We start from the raw sequence: 17,290 nt of genomic DNA on the forward strand, positions 1-17,290 counted from the left end.
AAAAGACGCCAAGCCGACTGCCAGGAAGCATAGCACACCGAGCTACCAATGGGGGTCCTGCAGACAGAGAGTCAGGCAATACGGCAGGGGAGCACAGGCTACTAAGCCACTCGAGCACAGCAGCTAAGCTAACAGACTTGCTAAGGGAGATAGGGGGCTGGGGGGGGCAGTGTCCAGGAAGGCTGCCGAAACAAGCTCCCACAATGGACACCACTACCACTATCACACACACAGTCACACAGTACCACATGTAAGTACTACCAGTGAACCGCACACGCACAAACAAACAAGTGGAGATCAAACAATCACCGGTGTCACGTTTGCAAAGCCGTTTTATCTGTAAGCTGTGGGGCGTGGCCAGGCTATCCAGAGTGTCTTAAAGAAGTATCCACACGCCATGACCAAGAGGGGGTCATACCCTGTACATATGGAATATGTAACGGAGTGGAGAGATAGTCTCGATATGATAGGGAACAAACGCTGCACTGAGGTCTAGCAGGACAAGCACAGAGATGAGTCCACTGTCAGAGGCCATAAGAAGATCATTTGTAACCTTCACTAAAGCTGTTTCTGTGCTGTGCTGAGCTCTGAAACCTGACTGAAACTCTTCAAATAAACCTCTGCAGATGATCTGTTAGCTGTTTGACAACTACTCTTTCAAGGATGTTTGATATGAAAGGAAAGTTGGAGATTGGCCTATAATTAGCTAAGACTGCTGGGTCTAGAGATGCTTTTTGAGTAAAGGTTTAACTACAGCCAGCTTGAAGGCCTGTGGTACATAGCCGATTATTAGAGATAGGTTGATCATATTTAAGATCGAAGAATTAATTAATGGCAGGACTTCTTTGAGCAGTTTTGTAGGAATGGGGTCTAAAAGACACGTTGATGGTTTGGAGGAAGTAATTATTGAAGTTAACTCAGAAAGATCAATTGGAGAAAAAGAGTCTAACTTAACATCAATGGTATTAAGAGTAGCTGTAGATAATATTACATCTGTGGGATGATTATTGGTAATTTTTTCTCTAATGATAAAAATTTTATTTGTGAAGAAGTTCATGAAGTCATTACTAGTTGACGTTAAAGGGATGGTTGGCTCAAAAGAGCTCTGACTGTTTGTCAGCCTGGCTACAGAGCTGAAGAGAAACCTGGGGTTGTTCTTATTTTCTTCAATCAGTGATGAATAGTAAGATGTTCTGGCTTTGTGGAGGGCTTTCTTATAAAGCAGCAAACTATTTCTCCAGGCTAAATGATGATCCTCTAAATTTGTGACACGCCATTTCCTCTCCAGATTACGAGTCATCTGCTTTAGGGTACGTGTTTGAGAATTATACCACGGAGTCAGGTACTTCTGATTAGAGACCTTAGTTTTCACAGTGAAAACTGGATACTGTAGCTCAGCCAGCCTTCTTCAAGATCAATACTGGCGTCCGACAAGGATGCGTGCTATCCCCTTTCCTCTTCCTGTTGGTAATTGACTTCATCATGCGACGATCAGTTGACCAAGCTGGCATCGGTGTGCCCTGGCACGAAGCGCGTAATCTCACTGACTTGGACTTCGCAGATGACATCGCCCTGCTGGGCTCGACTCAGGAAGACCTCCAAAAGTTGACCGTGGCCCTGCAGAGGGAGGCAACGAAAGTTGGATTAAGAATCAGCGCCAAAAAAACCAAGGTACTCCGAGTTGGCTATGCACGTGCCCGCATTCCTGTCATGATCAACCAACAACGTGCTGAAGAGGTGGAGAATTTTACATATCTTGGCAGCATCATCTCGAATGACGGGGTCTCTGATCGGGATGTCGACGCCAGAGTAGGGAAGGCAGTTGGTGTCCTGCGACGTCTCCAACCTATTTGGAACTCGACTTCCCTGAATGTAAGTGTGGCAGGATGAATGTTATCCCTCGGTCCAACCCACTTTCAGCCTGGCCCATTAGGGGGCGCTAGTATAAATAGTGGCCATTTGAGTGTCTCTGCATCGCTTGCCTGTGATCTCCTTTTTGGTCACCTGACTTCCTCGGTGTGGTAGAGATCGTTTGTGGGTAACTCCTCTAAAGTCTCCATCGCGGCTGGTCGTAGCTATAGAAGCCTCCTCTGAGCTATTCTGCTTACGTTCTATGACCCGGCTTACTTGGTACGTAATCAACTTTTGTTACGCTCTCTGCCTTCTATTGTTCTTTTATAGTAATTATTTATTATGTTTCGCAGGAAGTGTGGGCCTTAGTTTTGCGCCAAGCTACGCGAACTGAAGTGCTGCTGTTTTGCCTTGCTGTGCTTTTACCGTCTGTTCCCGTTGTGAGAATTCTTTCCCTGCTGCTGTCAGCTTTTACAGTGGACGTCGGCGTGGACAACGGCCATATGCATGCCGGTTATCGGAGTCAGCTGGCGTGCATATTGATTGACTGTTAACTTATCGTCGTGTGGACGGCAAGTTGGAGCAGTACGGCGATTCCGTTTGCTCCAGATTTTAGAGTTTTATTCAGATTGTATGTTGTTTTATTGCTTTTTGATTTGTAGTTTGGATTTTCTGTTACACCACTGGTGGGAGGCCCTTTTTCTAGCTGTGGATCACCAGTGTGGTCCTGCAGTTGGGTTATCCCCCGGTGCTACACATTAGTTTGTTGTAATATATTAAAATTTTCTTTGTTTCTTTTATTCAGATGCGGAGTGCCGACGTGGAGGAGACTAGGGTGCCTTGGTGGTGGGATCCCTTGAGTGTACACACCTGCCTTGTCTAGTTTATTAGTGTGAGTGTGTGATTGTGTGTTGCACTTGTGTTTTGGTGTGTTTTCTTTCTGTAGTTGTGTGTGGCATCCCTGCCCCTCCACTGGTAAGCCTCAGCTCTGAATACCTTTTTAAGCATATTTGTATTTTAATATTTATGATTATGTTTTTATTCGGTGTTTTAAATAATTACCAATAAATTGTGAATTTGTTGATCATTGAACCTCGTCTCTGGACTGAGTATAGCGAACCTAAGTGCCTTTCTGGTGATTTAGTGTTACTTTCAGTATTCTCTGGGTGAAATTCCCAGGGTGGCGTTGTCTTTTTAAAACTGCAAAGAGTATTTACTTTATATCCCAACCTCGTCTCGCCACATAAGGGTCAAGATCAGACTACTGAACTCTATCGTCTTCCCTACTGCACTTTACGCTAGTGAAACCTGGCGCTCAACAAGTGCAACTATTCAACACCTGAACGTGCTTCAACAACGTGGCTTGCGGCGAATCCTGAGAATTTCCTACCGGGACCGAATAACAAATGAGGAGGTCCTACGAAGAGCAGGCACCCGCCCATTAGCCGATGTTGTTGCAGAAAGACGCTTTCGCTTTGCGGGACATATTTTACGCCTACCCCCTCATCGCCCAGCTAAGATTGCCATGACATGGCGTCCACGAACTGGCAAGCGAAAGCAAGGCCGACCAAAGACCACATGGCGTCGAACATTTATGGACGACCTGAGAACTGTCGACATTGCCTGGGACGAAGCTGAAGCAGTCGCTGCTGACCGACATCGATGGAGATCACTAGCTGCCCGATGCGCCGCTCGGCGTAGGAGGAACTAAGTACTAAGTAAGTACAGTATCCAGAGTCGTACGTAGTGAGGAGGTGAAATTATTAACAAGATAATCGACCTCTGTTGGGGTAGCGTTCAGATAGCTGCTCTGCTCTATGTTGGTACAGGGCATTGAAGATGATAACAGTGGGTGGATTATATTCTTAAACTTAGTTACAGCGCTTTCAGAAAGACATCTACTGTGATAAAGTCTACTCTCCACCGCTGTGTAATTAATTATTGTAAATGTAAATGTTATCAGGAAATGATCAGACAGGAGAGGGTTTTCAGGAAACACTGTTAAATGTTCAGTTTCTATGCCATATGTTAAAACAAGATCTAGAGTGTGATTAAAGTGGTGGGTGGGTTCTTTTACATTTGAGAGAAGCCAATTGAGTCTAATAACAGATTAAATGCCATGTTGAGGCTGTCATTCTTAGCATCTACATGGATGTTGAAATCACCCACAATAATTATTTTATCTGAGCTCAGAACTAAATCAGATAAAAAGTCTGAGAAATCAGACAGAAACTCTGTGTAAGGCCCAGGTGGACGATAGATGATAACAAGTAAGACTGGTTTCTGAGTTTCACAGCTGGGGTGGACGAGGCTAAGCATCAGACTTTCAAATGAATTAAAAGTCTGTCTTGGTCTTTCATTAATTAATAGGCTGGTGTGAAAAATTGCTGCCACACCGCCCCCCCGGCCTGTGCTTCGAGATTTCTGGTAGTTAGAATGGCTCGGGGGTGTTGATTCATTTAAACTAACATAATCATCCTGCTGCAACCAGGTTTCTGTAAGGCAGAGTAAATCAATTTGTTGATCAATTATTAAGTCATGTACTAACAGAGACTTGGAGGAGAGAGACCTAATATTTAATAATCCACATTTCACTGTTTTACTCTTTGGTTCAGATGTGGATACTTTATTGTTCTTTCTTTGTAATTGTTTATGTTTAAGTTGTTTGTTGCTGGTTTTTAGTTTGTTTTTTGTCTTTTTGGAAGCTGACACAGTCTCTATGGAGATGGGTTTTTGGGGGGGTAGCAGGAGGAGAGAAGCTGCAGAGAGGCGTGTAAGACTGCAACTCTGCTTCCTGGTCCCAACTCTGGATAGTCATATTTTGGGGGGTTTAATAAATTTGTCCATATTTCTAGAAATGAGAGCTGCTCCATCCAAAGTGGGATGGATGCCATCTCTCCTAACAAGACCAGGTTTCCTCCAGAAGGTTTGCCAATTATCTATGAAGCCCACATCGTTTCTGGGACACCACTCAGACAGCCAGCAATTTAAGGAGAACATGCGGCTAAACATGTCACTCCTGGTCTGATTGGGGAGGGGACCAGAGAAAACTACAGAGTCCCACATTGTTTTGGCAAAGTTGCACACCGATTCAATATTGATTTTAGTGACCTCCGATTGGCGTAACCGGGTGTCATTACTGCCAACGTGAATTATGATTTTACTGAATTACTTTTACCCTTGGCCAGCAGTTTTAAGTGTAAGCATTAATTAGATAAGAGGAACAGACCTGAGAATGGCTCTGTACCAGATGGCATCAAATACTGCTGGATCAGTGACAGGTATGCAGGCATAGGGCATTTAAAGCTTTATACATGCACAGTTTCTGTATCACAAGCAATATGATATGTTTGTATGTCATACTGTTGCTGTCACTGTAACAGTAGTGGAACCAGAATATTTTTGTGTTGGTGACCAGAATGAGACCATGACTGACATTTGGTTGGGACAGACACTGATTAGTTGTTCATTCTTTTGGTCACTCACCCACTCTTGCTCAGTGCATCATGTGGATTCGTGCTAACCTGTTCTGGGTTAAGCTGAATTGATGCCATGGCAATTGGTTTCATTTAGCTTTAAACAGTTTTTATGTCCTGACTGTTGGAGTTATCCACAAGCAGCAGACATCATGCCGATTAATATCTCACAGGTAATAACGAACACCCTACAGTTGTTAAAACGTTGATATAAATATCATTAATGCATCATTGTATTGCAAAGCTGTGTGTGATGTTAGGAGCCCATACACACAGCGCTGTGGGAGAGTGTGACTTCTGTACAGAGCGTTGCTGGTGTTGCTTTCCAGCCTCTCCCGCATCCCCCCCCCCCTCCCCTCCGTATCCAGTGTCCTACTGAAATAATTCCAACTGGCCTCTCCTGACACTGTTCCTCAACCCACTGCTCCACCCCATCCCTGCAGCGGAGCCATAAACCACACCCATCCACACTGTGTATTAAATTGTGTTTGAATCCAGTCGTCTTTTTCTGGGTGTGAAGCATGTGTACTGTTTTAATTCACTATTTAAAAATATTATATTATGATATTACAATGTGTTTGTATATAAACGTGTCTAACACAAAAACCCCAAATCAAACCTGCCATGTTCCTGAGTCTGACCCAGTGTTTTGTGTTTAATTTTGTTGTTCTTGCTTGTAGTTTGAGTCACTATGTCCTCCGTGTGTTCCACATGTCATATTCAGTCTATTTCTCAGTGTCAAGTCCACATCTTTGTGAACTGTCTCATGTTTCCTGTTTTATTTTGATAGTCCCTGTCCTGTGTGCAGTGTGTCTGGTTTTGCTTCCCCTTGTCATGTTATGCCTAAATGATCCCAGCTCTGTCTCTCCTGTCTCCAATTCCCTGATTACTCCGGTGTGTATTTAAGCCCTGTTTTCTCCTTGCTCTGTGTTGTGTCGTACCCTCATTATGCTGTAACGGCCCTGAAAAGCTTAGAAATATGGTATCTAACCAGATTCTTACTCTGGATGGCATTACCTTGGCCTCCAGTAACGCTGTGAGGAACCTTGGAGTCATTTTTGACCAGGACATGTCCTTCAACACACATATTAAACACATATGTAAGACTGCGTTCTTCCATTTGTGCAACATCTCTAAAGTTAGAAATATCCTGTCTCAGAGTGACGCTGAAAAACTAGTTCATGCATTTATTACTTCCAGGCTGGACGACTGTAATTCATTATTATCAGGAAGTCCTAAAAACTCCCTGAAAAGCCTTCAGCTGATCCAAAATGCTGCAGCAAGAGTCCTGACAGGGACTAGAAAGAGAGAGCAGATTTCTCCTGTTTTGGCTTCCTGTTAAATCCAGAATTCAAAATCCTGCTCCTCACATACAAGGTCTGAAATAATCAGGCCCCATCTTATCTTAATGACCTTGTAGTACCATATCACCCTATTAGAGCACTTCGCTCTCGCTCTGCAGGCCTACTTGTTGTTCCTAGAGTATTTAAAAGTAGAATGGGAGGCAGAGCCTTCAGTTTTCAGGCCCCTCTTCTGTGGAACCAGCTTCCAGTTTGGATTCAGGAGACAGACACTATCTCTACTTTCAAGATTAGGCTTCAAACTTTCCTTTTTGCTAAAGCATATAGTTAGGGCTGGACCAGGTGACCCTGAATCCTCCCTTAGTTATGCTGCAATAGACGTAGGCTGCCGGGGGATTCCCATGATGCATTGAGTTTTTCCTTTCCAGTCTCCTTTCTCACTCACTATGTATTAACAGACCTCTCTGCATTGAATCATATCTGTTATTAACCTCTGTCTCTCTTCCACAGCATGTCTTTATCCTGTCTTCCTTCTCTCACCTCAACCAATCACAGCAGATGGCCCCGCCCCTCCCTGAGCCTGGTTCTGCTGGAGGTTTCTTCCTGTTAAAAGGGAGTTTTTCCTTCCCACTGTCATCAAAGTGCTTGTTCATAGGGGGTCATATGATTGTTGGGTTTTTCTCTGTATGTGTTATTGTAGGGTCTACCGTACAATATAAAGCACCATGAGGCGACTGCGGTTGTGATTTAGCGCTGTGTAAATAATGTGTTTCCTCTGTGGTCCTTGAGGAGTCCTAGTTCTAGTTTTAGTTCACGCTCTTGTGTTTGGATCGTTTGTGCTGCAGCAGTGAAGCTGCAGCAGTGAAGCTGCCTCTTCAGTTAACTTTTTAAGTTTGAGTCCTGCGTTTGGGTCCACCTGCTGCCTGCGAATCAGCCGAAACCATGACAAGAAACAAACACACTGGGTTACATTAATGTATGTGGTGAACACTTTGGAAGAAATCTACAGGTTGTCGTCAGACCTGGAGAGAGAATGTCTGACTAACAAATGATTTAATGAAAGAAGTTAAAGCCTAAAATAAATAAATGAATAGTGACAAACAAAATTATTCCTCTGTACTTGAATTAAGAAGGGTTTATGTTACAATAAATGTTCATGTGAGAATGTGCTAAAGACAAATCTAACTGAATTAGAATTAAACAAACTGAACGAAACATGAAGTGAATTATATCCATTTGAATGTTCAAATGTGATGTAGATGTGAATTCCCTTTGTTAAGAATAACAAGGCAAATGTAATTAAGAGATTTTAAAGTTTAAAGGTTTAAACTTTGTGCTAAATCAGAGAGAGTGAGAGAGATAAGGTATGAATGGACATCAAATGATTTAACTTCAGCAGTTTTATTGAATGGCCAAAATGTGAAGATGTGACGTCGAGTAGGAGAGGGAGGAATAAAAGTGGGTGTAAAAGAGATTCAGGGTTCAAGTTGTGGACATTCACTTTTTAACCTTTAGTGAAACAGTAAAAGTCTGAGGATTATTCTTATTATATCCGAGCCATAATAAAATAATCTTTCCTTGGAGCCTGCTGTCTAGGCTACTAGACAGCAGGCTCGTGCCATAATCAATATGGCAGCTACCGTTGCCAAGTGGGACTGATAGGACTCGACCTGCGAGGTTACTCAGGCTGCCTCACCTGGATGATTTCAAGCTAGTTATTGCTGGGCGAGTCCCCTCACCCACATGTTGCATTATCTCACAGGATCAGGAATTAGGACTGTTTTTTTTATCAGAGAGAGAAATTAACTTTCTAGATGCAGTCGTGATGCATGCTCAATCATCCAGGTAAGTAAATCTCCAAAAGCTGATTTTCATTGCAGTCAGCTGAGACTGAAGAAGTCACCTGGATGAGTGACGAAATGTTTCTCCCACAAAATGCTACGTCCTGATGAACAGAATCAACTTTTGGAGATTCCTATATGCAGGTTTTTTTGTGGGCCTTGCAGATCGACCAAAAACAAACCAACAAAAAAAATACAGTGAAGCATTCAGTGTTTGAGTAAATGTAAAATATGATAAAACAAACTAAAATCTCACACAGGAAAGTGACAGAACCCAGATCATGTGGAGCTTTTTACTGGGACACGCTTAAAAGAAATCTCTTCAGTGTTGTGAAGGAGAAAAAAATCCAGGTCATGTCTGGTTTAATCACATGGTTCATTTAATACTGTCGATACGTGGTTGCTTTAATCATTCACTGCACCTGTTTCTTTATGATTCTTCTATTGTGGGGTTTTTGTGTGTGTTTTTGCAGAATTAAGGCAGTTTTCTATTTTCTTTCATTGCAGGGCATCTGAACTCTCAGGGCCACCGTAGCTGGGCTGTTGGATACAAAATATCCTAATTTCATGCTGACTCTATCCTACCTGTGGGTAGGATTTTGTACAAAAATGTCTTTTGTTTGTTCTTTAAACATGAAATTTTAGTAATTCATCCTGGAATGAAGTGTGTGGAGGGCTGAAGCCATCAAAAAGAGTCTGATAGGAAACAAACCACAAAACCAAAAAACATGTTCCAGATATATCAAAGGTTTTTGTAGGACGAGCAAATGGTGTCAGCTTTTAAATCCTTACTTCATTTTTCATTTGTCTGTTTATCCTGTTTATTTTACCTTCAAATGTGCTGTGTTATTTGCTGAAGTGTTTTCCAGTCGGCTGACAGTATGGAGGAGAGAGTTTCAGCAGTGAGTGTCTGCAGCCCTCTGCAAAACACGGTGGAAGTGTTGTCATGGTTTGATGGCTTCATCAGAAAAATGAAATTATTAATGAGGAAAACTATAATTAGATTTTGATCATGCATCTGATCATGCATCATACATCTAGACTGATTGATAACAGTTTCATTTTCCAACATGTGATCACAAAAAAAACTGCCAGTGCACAAAAATACCATGAATGCACACTATCGTGTGTGTGTGTGTGTGTGTGTGTGTGTGTGTGTGTGTGTGTGTGTGTGTGTGTGTGTGTGTGTGTGTGTGTGTGTGTGTGGAAAGACAGAATGCTTTCATAAACATTTCCATTTGTGGCCTGTAGGTGGAGCCGCTGCGCCGCGGCTGCAGGAGGGGGCGCTGTGAGAAGAGGCGGACAATGCTGGGCGAGGAAACGGGGATGTGCAGAGAAGAGAGCACTTTGTTTAAAGCAGGATGCACAAAGATTGATTTTAATGGACGAATAGAAATGATGATGATGATGATGATGATGATGATGATGATGTGTTAGCACATATCAGTTTTTAATCAGTTTGCTGTTCTTATGGCGCGAGGACGCCCTAATAATCTAACAATGTTACTGCAGCATCTATGATGAATAATGTTATAGATGCTGCAGTCATAATCAAGCTTTGAGTTATTATTACTGTAATAAATGTAATAATATTCATAGATCCGGGTCTTAATTCACATATTTTGACCGGTTTATGGCACAATTTTATTTTGGATGCATTTATCCAAGTGTGATGAATGTAACGTTGATATAGTTGAGTTCATTTTATCTTCTGACCTTCGCACCACAAACAGTCTGAGAAATAAAATACACTCGAAGTGTAGTGTAAGGGACTTCAGTGCAAAGAAGGAGCTGCAATGTTTGTTTTTAGTTTCGTTATTTATTCATTTATTTATTTATTTACTCGATTTCAACACAGATTTGATAGAAAATCTAAAATAATAACCGTTTTTGATCATAATGATCATAAATCATAATGCTGGGGGAGTTAAACATTTCAAAGGCCGGTTCTTAAACGGCACACTTTACCGGAAACCTTTGATCCTGAAACGCATTTTTATTTTCATGAAAATATAACCAAGACAAGGACAGAACTGTGCGTGAAGCTGCTGAGCCTCTCTCCCTGTTCTCCCAGCAGGTGTGAGCACTCTGATGGAGCTGGAGGCCCTGCCATGCCAACGAGGGCTGTTGGCCCTTGCCACACCCACTTTCCCTCTTTGCCACTTTTAATGTATTTTTTATGAAATAAACTTTTTAAAATGCGTGACTAGGCTAAACGCGAGGTTTGAGGTGAAATGCGCTCTTAAGGTTGCACGGAAGCAGTCGTGGGTGCTGCAGTGCTAAGTGAAGGGGGCTGATGCTGGGATAGTGCAAAAGGAGGGTAAAATGAATAAAAGTGCATTTTTTTCGAGGTTAAAGTGTAAAATACTAATATATGAGATTAAAGTGGATTTGATACAGTGTTCATGCTTAGTGATTTTACTGAAAATCGATTTGAGAGAGTTGCCTCTGAATATTCAAATGGTAAGTAACGCGCAATCAAATCATTGTCAAATCATTGAGTTCTAGGGGTTTTAAATAGAGGGAATGGAGGGAGAAAATCTCAAACTAATATGTCCCCAGCTCTATTACAATCATTCTGTATGCTCTGGCTCTGCTGTAAGACATTTGTGTTGCTATTTTTGGAGATTTTTGCAGAAATTTCGTTCTTGGCCATTTTGCTGAGGCAGAAAAGGACATTGTTGAGTCCCTCAGCTCTTCTCCAGGAATCATCTCTCCATCCCAGCCATCATGTCCGGTGAGTTTCACCTCGGATTTTCTTCAGGAAATCATTTTCTTGCATTTTTCCCTGTTTGGAAGACAAAGGAGGGGGGGGGGGGGGGGGGGGGTAATGTAGAGTTTATTGGAAATATTGAAAGCACACGATTTGTGTGTTTAAGTGGAGTGCTCACCCCCCATAAATGCCCACTTCTTCCCATATTTAAATTAAAGTAGAATGGGCTAGATTAAACTTCCACGTGTAGAATAACTTTAATGCCACCTGATTCCACCTGTTTGTGTAGCGTTCTCCACTCAAAGACTTCTCCAAGCTTCACTGGCGTTTATGGCTTTACTGTGTGTTATAGTTCTGCCGACTGTCGTCTGTCGACGCACATCAGGACGCGCAGATGATCATTTTTAAAGATCATTTTAAGTTTGGAAAAATTCAACTGGAAGTCTCGCGGGCTGTGTGGTCGGGCTGTCTGTGCGCAACAGGGTGTTCTGTGTGTTCGAGTGGGATGTGTCTGCCTTTCGTTTTGGCCAGCGTCTGCCACATTTAAGACAAATCATAAAGTAGCATTTCTCTGTATGAATATTTATCAGATGAGGTTTCATCTCTTAACACATTCTCTAAAATGTTCGCAGCCCTGAATGCTTTAAATATCGCCTTTAGGCCTAAATCACCCGCACCTATACGAGACGTTCTTTCACCGTATCTTAATCAAGCTTCAAGTAAGGAAGAAAAAAACTGCCAATTACTCCCATTGCCTTTAACTGTCAGGCGTTCGTGGTGGGGGGCAGGGGTGATTTGAATAAAGTAACGGAGATTGGTGTAGAGCTCGGGGTTTTGAATTGTAAACAGCACCGGGCTGAAATCGCCTCGAAATTTTTCCATAACGACCTGATCAAACTTTCACTAAGTGACCGCGCACGTGCACCACGCGGGAGGCTCGTTTCCTTGAAAACTGCAGCGCTTCGATCCAAAAGCGCAGATCAGCGGCTCCTTCTAGTTTCGAAATTTTGTTCCGTTTTGGTCGCGGATCGCTTTGCTGACTCTTTGTCTGCGCGCTTCAGCTTTAACCTCATCCCACCGTGCCAGACAAACTTCTCTTTCATCTCCTCGCCTATTTTTATTTACTTTACATTCATTCGATCGTATATGCGTAATAAAATCTACTTACTTTAACGCGTTAAGAGCCGATTTCTTCTGCCTCTGACTGGGGCGTGGCAGCTCAGGGCTACAGGGTGCAGTGAAAACGTCTCCCGACCGGGAGGCTCCGGGGAGGGGATCAGCCGCCAGTAACACTCAGAAACACTGAGCGGTGGAAACGACCTTTACGCACCGGTGATAAAATAGGATCTTTGGATAATTCAAAGCACTTCGTTATATTCTTTTACAAAATCTTAAAAGACAATCTTTCAGCAGTTTATTAGAATGAAGCGACACTTCATGGAGCGATTTCAGTTTACTGGAAACAAAATAAGCTGTGATGTGTAAGAAATGCTTTGTGGTGCTTTACTGGAGGAGCAGGGAGAGGGAGGAGAAGAGTGCACGACTGGTTTAGTTTGCTTTAAGAGGAGATTACTGCGCATGAGTGACACACTGTGCTCTTCATTAAGATCAACTGAAGGTGTACCCGGGGGTCCGGGTGAAGATCACGGTCAAGGAGTTGCTGCGGAGGCACAGAGAGAAGGAGGCCAACAACAAGAAGCTTAATGCGGTAACTCCTCCCTCCCCCACGCCTCTTTACCCTTGTCCCCTGCTCTCAGTCTCACCTTTTTTCTGCTGAGAATACCGCTCTGTGCAAGCCTGCACCTGTAAATCACTGATAGCCCGTTTTATCAAAATAAGCCACTCAACTCATTTACAGGAAAGCAGCCATTAATAATCTGGTATCGCCTTCCCCCTCCTCTGTATTTCTCTTTCTTCCTGATCAGCAGATGCATCAGGCTTGCTTGGAACTACAGGAGCTTCGCGCGTCCACTTTCCAAAGTAGGTTTGTCCACCCAGTGTGCTAAAATACATCCCAGAAAGACACACATGCACTACAGCGGCCTGCCCTAAGCGTCACAGTCTGATGATCTTAATCAAGTTGTTTGTTTGTTTGTTTGTTTGTTTGTTTGTTTGTTTGTTTGTTTGTTTGTTTGTTTGTTTGTTTGTTTGTTTGTTTGGGGGGTCAAAAATTCTGTAAAATAAACATATAAATATGCATCAATTATTGAGGACGCCTTTTTCAGTTGGACGGGGGGCAAGAGGCATTCAGATTTCAGAGGGGTGGAGTTCCACCGTGGTCTCTCAGACCACGCCCTTTCAAAGTGGTCGCAGATATATCCTAGTCCGTGATTAAATGATAGGCAATGATTAACCCAGAGCGTGTGGTTCGCTTGTTTTCATCGCATGTGTTTGTATTCTGGATATTTTCGGTCTGACTGTTACACTGAATCTCGGCAGGTGGCCATGTGGCTCCTCCTCCCTCTGTCCCCCCAGCTGAAGCCAGCAGCTGCGGGTCGCTGGCCCTCCAGCTTCGAGCCACCATCTCGTTTCCAGTCCCTGACAGCGCGTGCAACATCCAGATGCAGGAGTGCGGCATCCAGGTGCAGCAGCAGCAGCAGTTTGGGGATGTGATGTTGCCCGGCAACGGATACGGTGGTACCACCTACGACACCCCTCTGCCTCCTTTTCCAACCTCCCCTCAGCCTTGGTACCACGGACTGTCCTCAGATGCGGACTACTACGGCCAGGGGATGGTAGGACTCAGCTGGCACCAACGAAACACCGTCATTAAAGAAATAATCAGAAACTGGGATTTCTTAAAACTTTTGTGACAAAACGGAAAAATTTCCTAGTTTTTCTGTTTGTGACCAAAATTGAAAGATTGTTTTAAAAGCATACGAGATACGAGCAATAGCAATGCGTTTATTTGGAACAGAGGTTTGGTGTGGTGGTCGTTTATTTCCACAAACACTGTCAGTGTCTGTTCAGCATGTAGTGGATAGGTTTGTGTGGATATATTTGAAGGAGCTAGTCTTGCTTTGACTGTGATTACAGCTGTTTGTGTTTGATAAAATGACCTGTCTGGCAGGATAAACAGCTGCATGTCAGTTTTGTAAGCTGTCTGCACACAAATGAATGCATTAAATCAAAAACACCACTCACAAGTGTTCCTGGTGAGCCCTGGGCCTAGCTTTGGTTGGATGACCACCATGTGGCACACCTGCAGTCCTGCCCAAAGTAATTTCGATGTCCTCCTCTCTTTCAGGCCCCTTGCTCCTCATTGGAGTCACTGACTTTCTGCAACCCTGTGGATCCCAACACTTATTCCCCACAGGACTCCTTCTCTTCCTCCTCCTCCTCCTCATGCTATGACTCGCCCACCAGAATGGAGTCAAGCTTCAGCCCACAGCAATACCACTATCAGCACTGTGGCCCCCAGGAATATTACAGCTTGCCACACTGTTGGTCAGGCCAGCAGGAGAGCCCCCCCACCCCAGAATGCGCACCTTACTTTGCTCCCACAGACTATCCCCAGGTGTATCCTGTAGAAGACAGCTGTTTCCAGAAGGATTTCCCGCTGAGCTCTGAGATGTGCTACAATGCTTTATGATGAGACCGTGAACAGTATTACTTTGTATCCTGACTGTAAATACGATTTGGCTCAGTGAGGTTGTTTGCTTTGCATTTCACTTGGTCTGCTTTACTTTAATCAATTCATTTGTAATAAAAACTAAATGATATATTTTCATACGCTAATGTTTTGCTGCACAAAATAAAAATGTGTAAAAGTCAGCACTGTGCTTGTAATGTGCGCTTGTCTATTGCAGAGTTTCCACTGTAAAAGTCGGGATGTTTGCTTCAGCCAGCAGGTTCAGACTTCACCCTGTGAACATGCCCTGTAGCCACAGGTAACAAATAAAAGTGAAAAATGTGGGAAGAGTGTGAAAGTAAATATCACAGGCTGATAACATGTCAGGGCTGAACTCAGCTGTAACGCAACAATTGGAAATGAAGGCAAGGAAACGTCTGAGATTTGACTTTGGCCTGCAGGGCAGTATTTCACTGGGAGTTCAGAGATCAAAGGAGAACAGATTAACAGACAAGCCGACTCACAGTGGCTGCAGCTCAGCTAACAGAGCAGGACGTCTGCTAATCAGAGGGTTGGTTTGGCTTTTTCAAGAATGCTTGAGCTCCGAGTTGTCGCGTAATGCTGGAGTCGCTGTGTGTGAATGAGACTGCTATTTAAAAAGTACTTTGACTCCTCAGGCAGGTGTCAGTCCATTTATCTGATTTTTTCAACAAACTCTCAATAATTTCTCCAGACTGTGAAACAAGCACTGTTGAAGCTGCAACCCCCTCTTATTATACTTACAGATTTTACACGGAGCTCAGCCAGTTTATTAGGCTACCTGTCAAAAAACAAGAAATTCAGTAAATGGACTGATTTTCTACTCTGAGCACTCTTGTCCTGTTTAGTGCTTTCGATCTCACACACACACACACACACACACACACACACACACACACACACACACACACACACACACACACACACACACACACACAATGTTAGTAGGTGAGCTGCTCTCCCACCAGAGCTACAGCCACCGTGTAACTGACCAGTGTGGATTATTACACTTAATAGTCACTCACTGCTTAATATTTGCATTACCTCAAGTTTCCCCTCGTGCAACACTGAAGTAATGAATATTTAATAACAATTTTTCATGTTGCATGAAAATGGGAAGAAAAAGAAATAAGCTTTTTTAATGCCCGACCGATTTTACTTGAGTTTATCTAGAGCAGGCCTTTGGCTCAGTGTCACGAATGATTATTAGATACATAAAGCAGCTGCCAAACTATGTAAAACATCTTTCTGCTGCTATCTTATGTCTTTAAAATGGCAAGTTGAATCTCGTTATGAAAGCGGATGCGTGTGTTTGGTAATTTGTGGACAGTTTGTTCTTGATTCTTTGTGCCAAACTTAATCATGGAGCATGGAAAAGGTTTTCCAAGTATTTGTCTGCTAAAACAGACAAACAAAAGAAAGAAATCATAAAAGTCTGGATTATTTTGTGACTTCCTGGTCGCACTTCCAACCTAGCTCACTTGAAACTAGTGTCTCAAACTAACACAATAAACGAGGAGTGCGTGCTCCAAAGATCCTGTTGGCAGGCATCCCTTTCACTCCCGCTGAGCCAGCATATGTGGAAATCCCCTTGGAGACACTTGACGGCAGCTGATAAGTGTGGAAAAATAACCCAAAACATTTAGGCTGGAGCAGAGCGCCGCAATCAGCTTTATTAAGTGGCAGTGGCATTTCTGCATGCCGACAAAGACAAAACTTTATATGCCATCATATTCCAGGAACCACGATAACTTCTACCAGTGTAAAGTCTTTATCCATTTACAAGCTAAATGTGCAGGAAACCATTGTTCTCTTAGTTACTGAGTTACAGGATGTGAGTGTGTCCACGCACTCTGCACGGCCCAACAAAGACACCGTGCCAACTCGTCCAAGTGCAAAGAAAACACATGGGAAGTCCGCAATCCTATACTTTATGTTTTTTGAATCTTGCCTCTGGCATTTGCCATAAATCATCATAAGGAATCTGGACTAAAAGTGAAATGAATGAAAAAAGGAACTATTTTCAAACAAAAACTGTAAGCAAGAAAAAACACCCTGGAAGCTAAAACCTGTGATAACTGCACAGTGTGGGCTAGTTAACACTATCACCTGAGTCGATAACTGTAAACAACAGGCTCCATGTTTTTCTTCTGTCGAATCCTCATCGTCTAATATTATAATAAGAACATTTTAATCGATAAGTATGACCCACGCTTCCACAATGTGAAGGAAAAACAACAGCAAAGAGAAGAAAGTGATGCACATCCATCTGTCCACAGACGCACTGATGTTTCTATAAACTGAACAGTTTAGTTGTTGGAGTTTACTTTGGCTTCTTTTTTCAGCCCTGGGGTTGCAGCTTATATTTAACTGGTCCAGTATTATTCATACTGGGGATCAGGTTTAGACGCGTTGTCAGAAACCCTTTTTTTAAGGTAAGGTAATGAACGCCACTTTAGGTGAAAGTGCTCAGGCACATATAAAAGCACTGTATGAAC

At 43.0% G+C, this 17,290-nt stretch overlaps 1 protein-coding gene and 1 long non-coding RNA gene across 4 annotated transcripts; one reads left to right on the forward strand and one right to left on the reverse strand.

Annotated features, from left to right (window-relative positions):
• Positions 1-10,268: 10,268 nt before the first annotated feature.
• Positions 10,269-14,442, reverse strand: LOC309688256. 2 transcript variants are annotated; one of them, XR_014271022.1, is made up of 3 exons: positions 14,327-14,442; positions 12,351-12,529; positions 10,269-11,257 (listed from the first exon to the last, which is right to left on the reverse strand). It is a non-coding gene; the product is annotated as an uncharacterized lncRNA (long non-coding RNA). The 2 variants fall into 2 exon arrangements; XR_014271023.1 differs by lacking the exon at positions 14,327-14,442 and having other exon boundaries at positions 12,351-12,796.
• Positions 11,333-14,956, forward strand: linc.pou2af1 (lnc RNA pou2af1). 2 transcript variants are annotated; one of them, XM_082503856.1, is made up of 5 exons: positions 11,333-11,901; positions 12,790-12,890; positions 13,111-13,162; positions 13,622-13,917; positions 14,430-14,956. In XM_082503856.1, the coding sequence occupies exons 1-5, from the start codon at positions 11,805-11,807 to the stop codon at positions 14,772-14,774; spliced, it is 891 nt and encodes a 296-aa protein (XP_082359982.1). In that variant the 5' UTR covers positions 11,333-11,804; the 3' UTR covers positions 14,775-14,956. The 2 variants fall into 2 exon arrangements, with proteins under 2 accessions (XP_082359982.1, XP_082359981.1); XM_082503855.1 differs by having other exon boundaries at positions 11,334-11,901; positions 13,108-13,162.
• The last annotated feature ends 2,334 nt before the right edge of the window (positions 14,957-17,290 follow it).

This window comes from Aulonocara stuartgranti (genome assembly GCF_965226115.1).
Source record: "Aulonocara stuartgranti genome assembly, chromosome: 14".
NCBI classification, from domain to species: Eukaryota; Metazoa; Chordata; class Actinopteri; order Cichliformes; family Cichlidae; genus Aulonocara; species Aulonocara stuartgranti.

Coding starts and splice junctions, on each gene's coding strand:
- linc.pou2af1 (XM_082503855.1), top strand. CDS start 11,805: ATGTTCGCAGCCCTGAATGCTTTAAATATCGCCTTTAGGCCTAAATCA. Junction 11,902..12,789: donor GTATCTTAATCAAGCTTCAA/GTAAGGAAGAAA, acceptor CTCTTCATTAAG/ATCAACTGAAGGTGTACCCG. Junction 13,918..14,429: donor ACTACTACGGCCAGGGGATG/GTAGGACTCAGC, acceptor CCTCTCTTTCAG/GCCCCTTGCTCCTCATTGGA.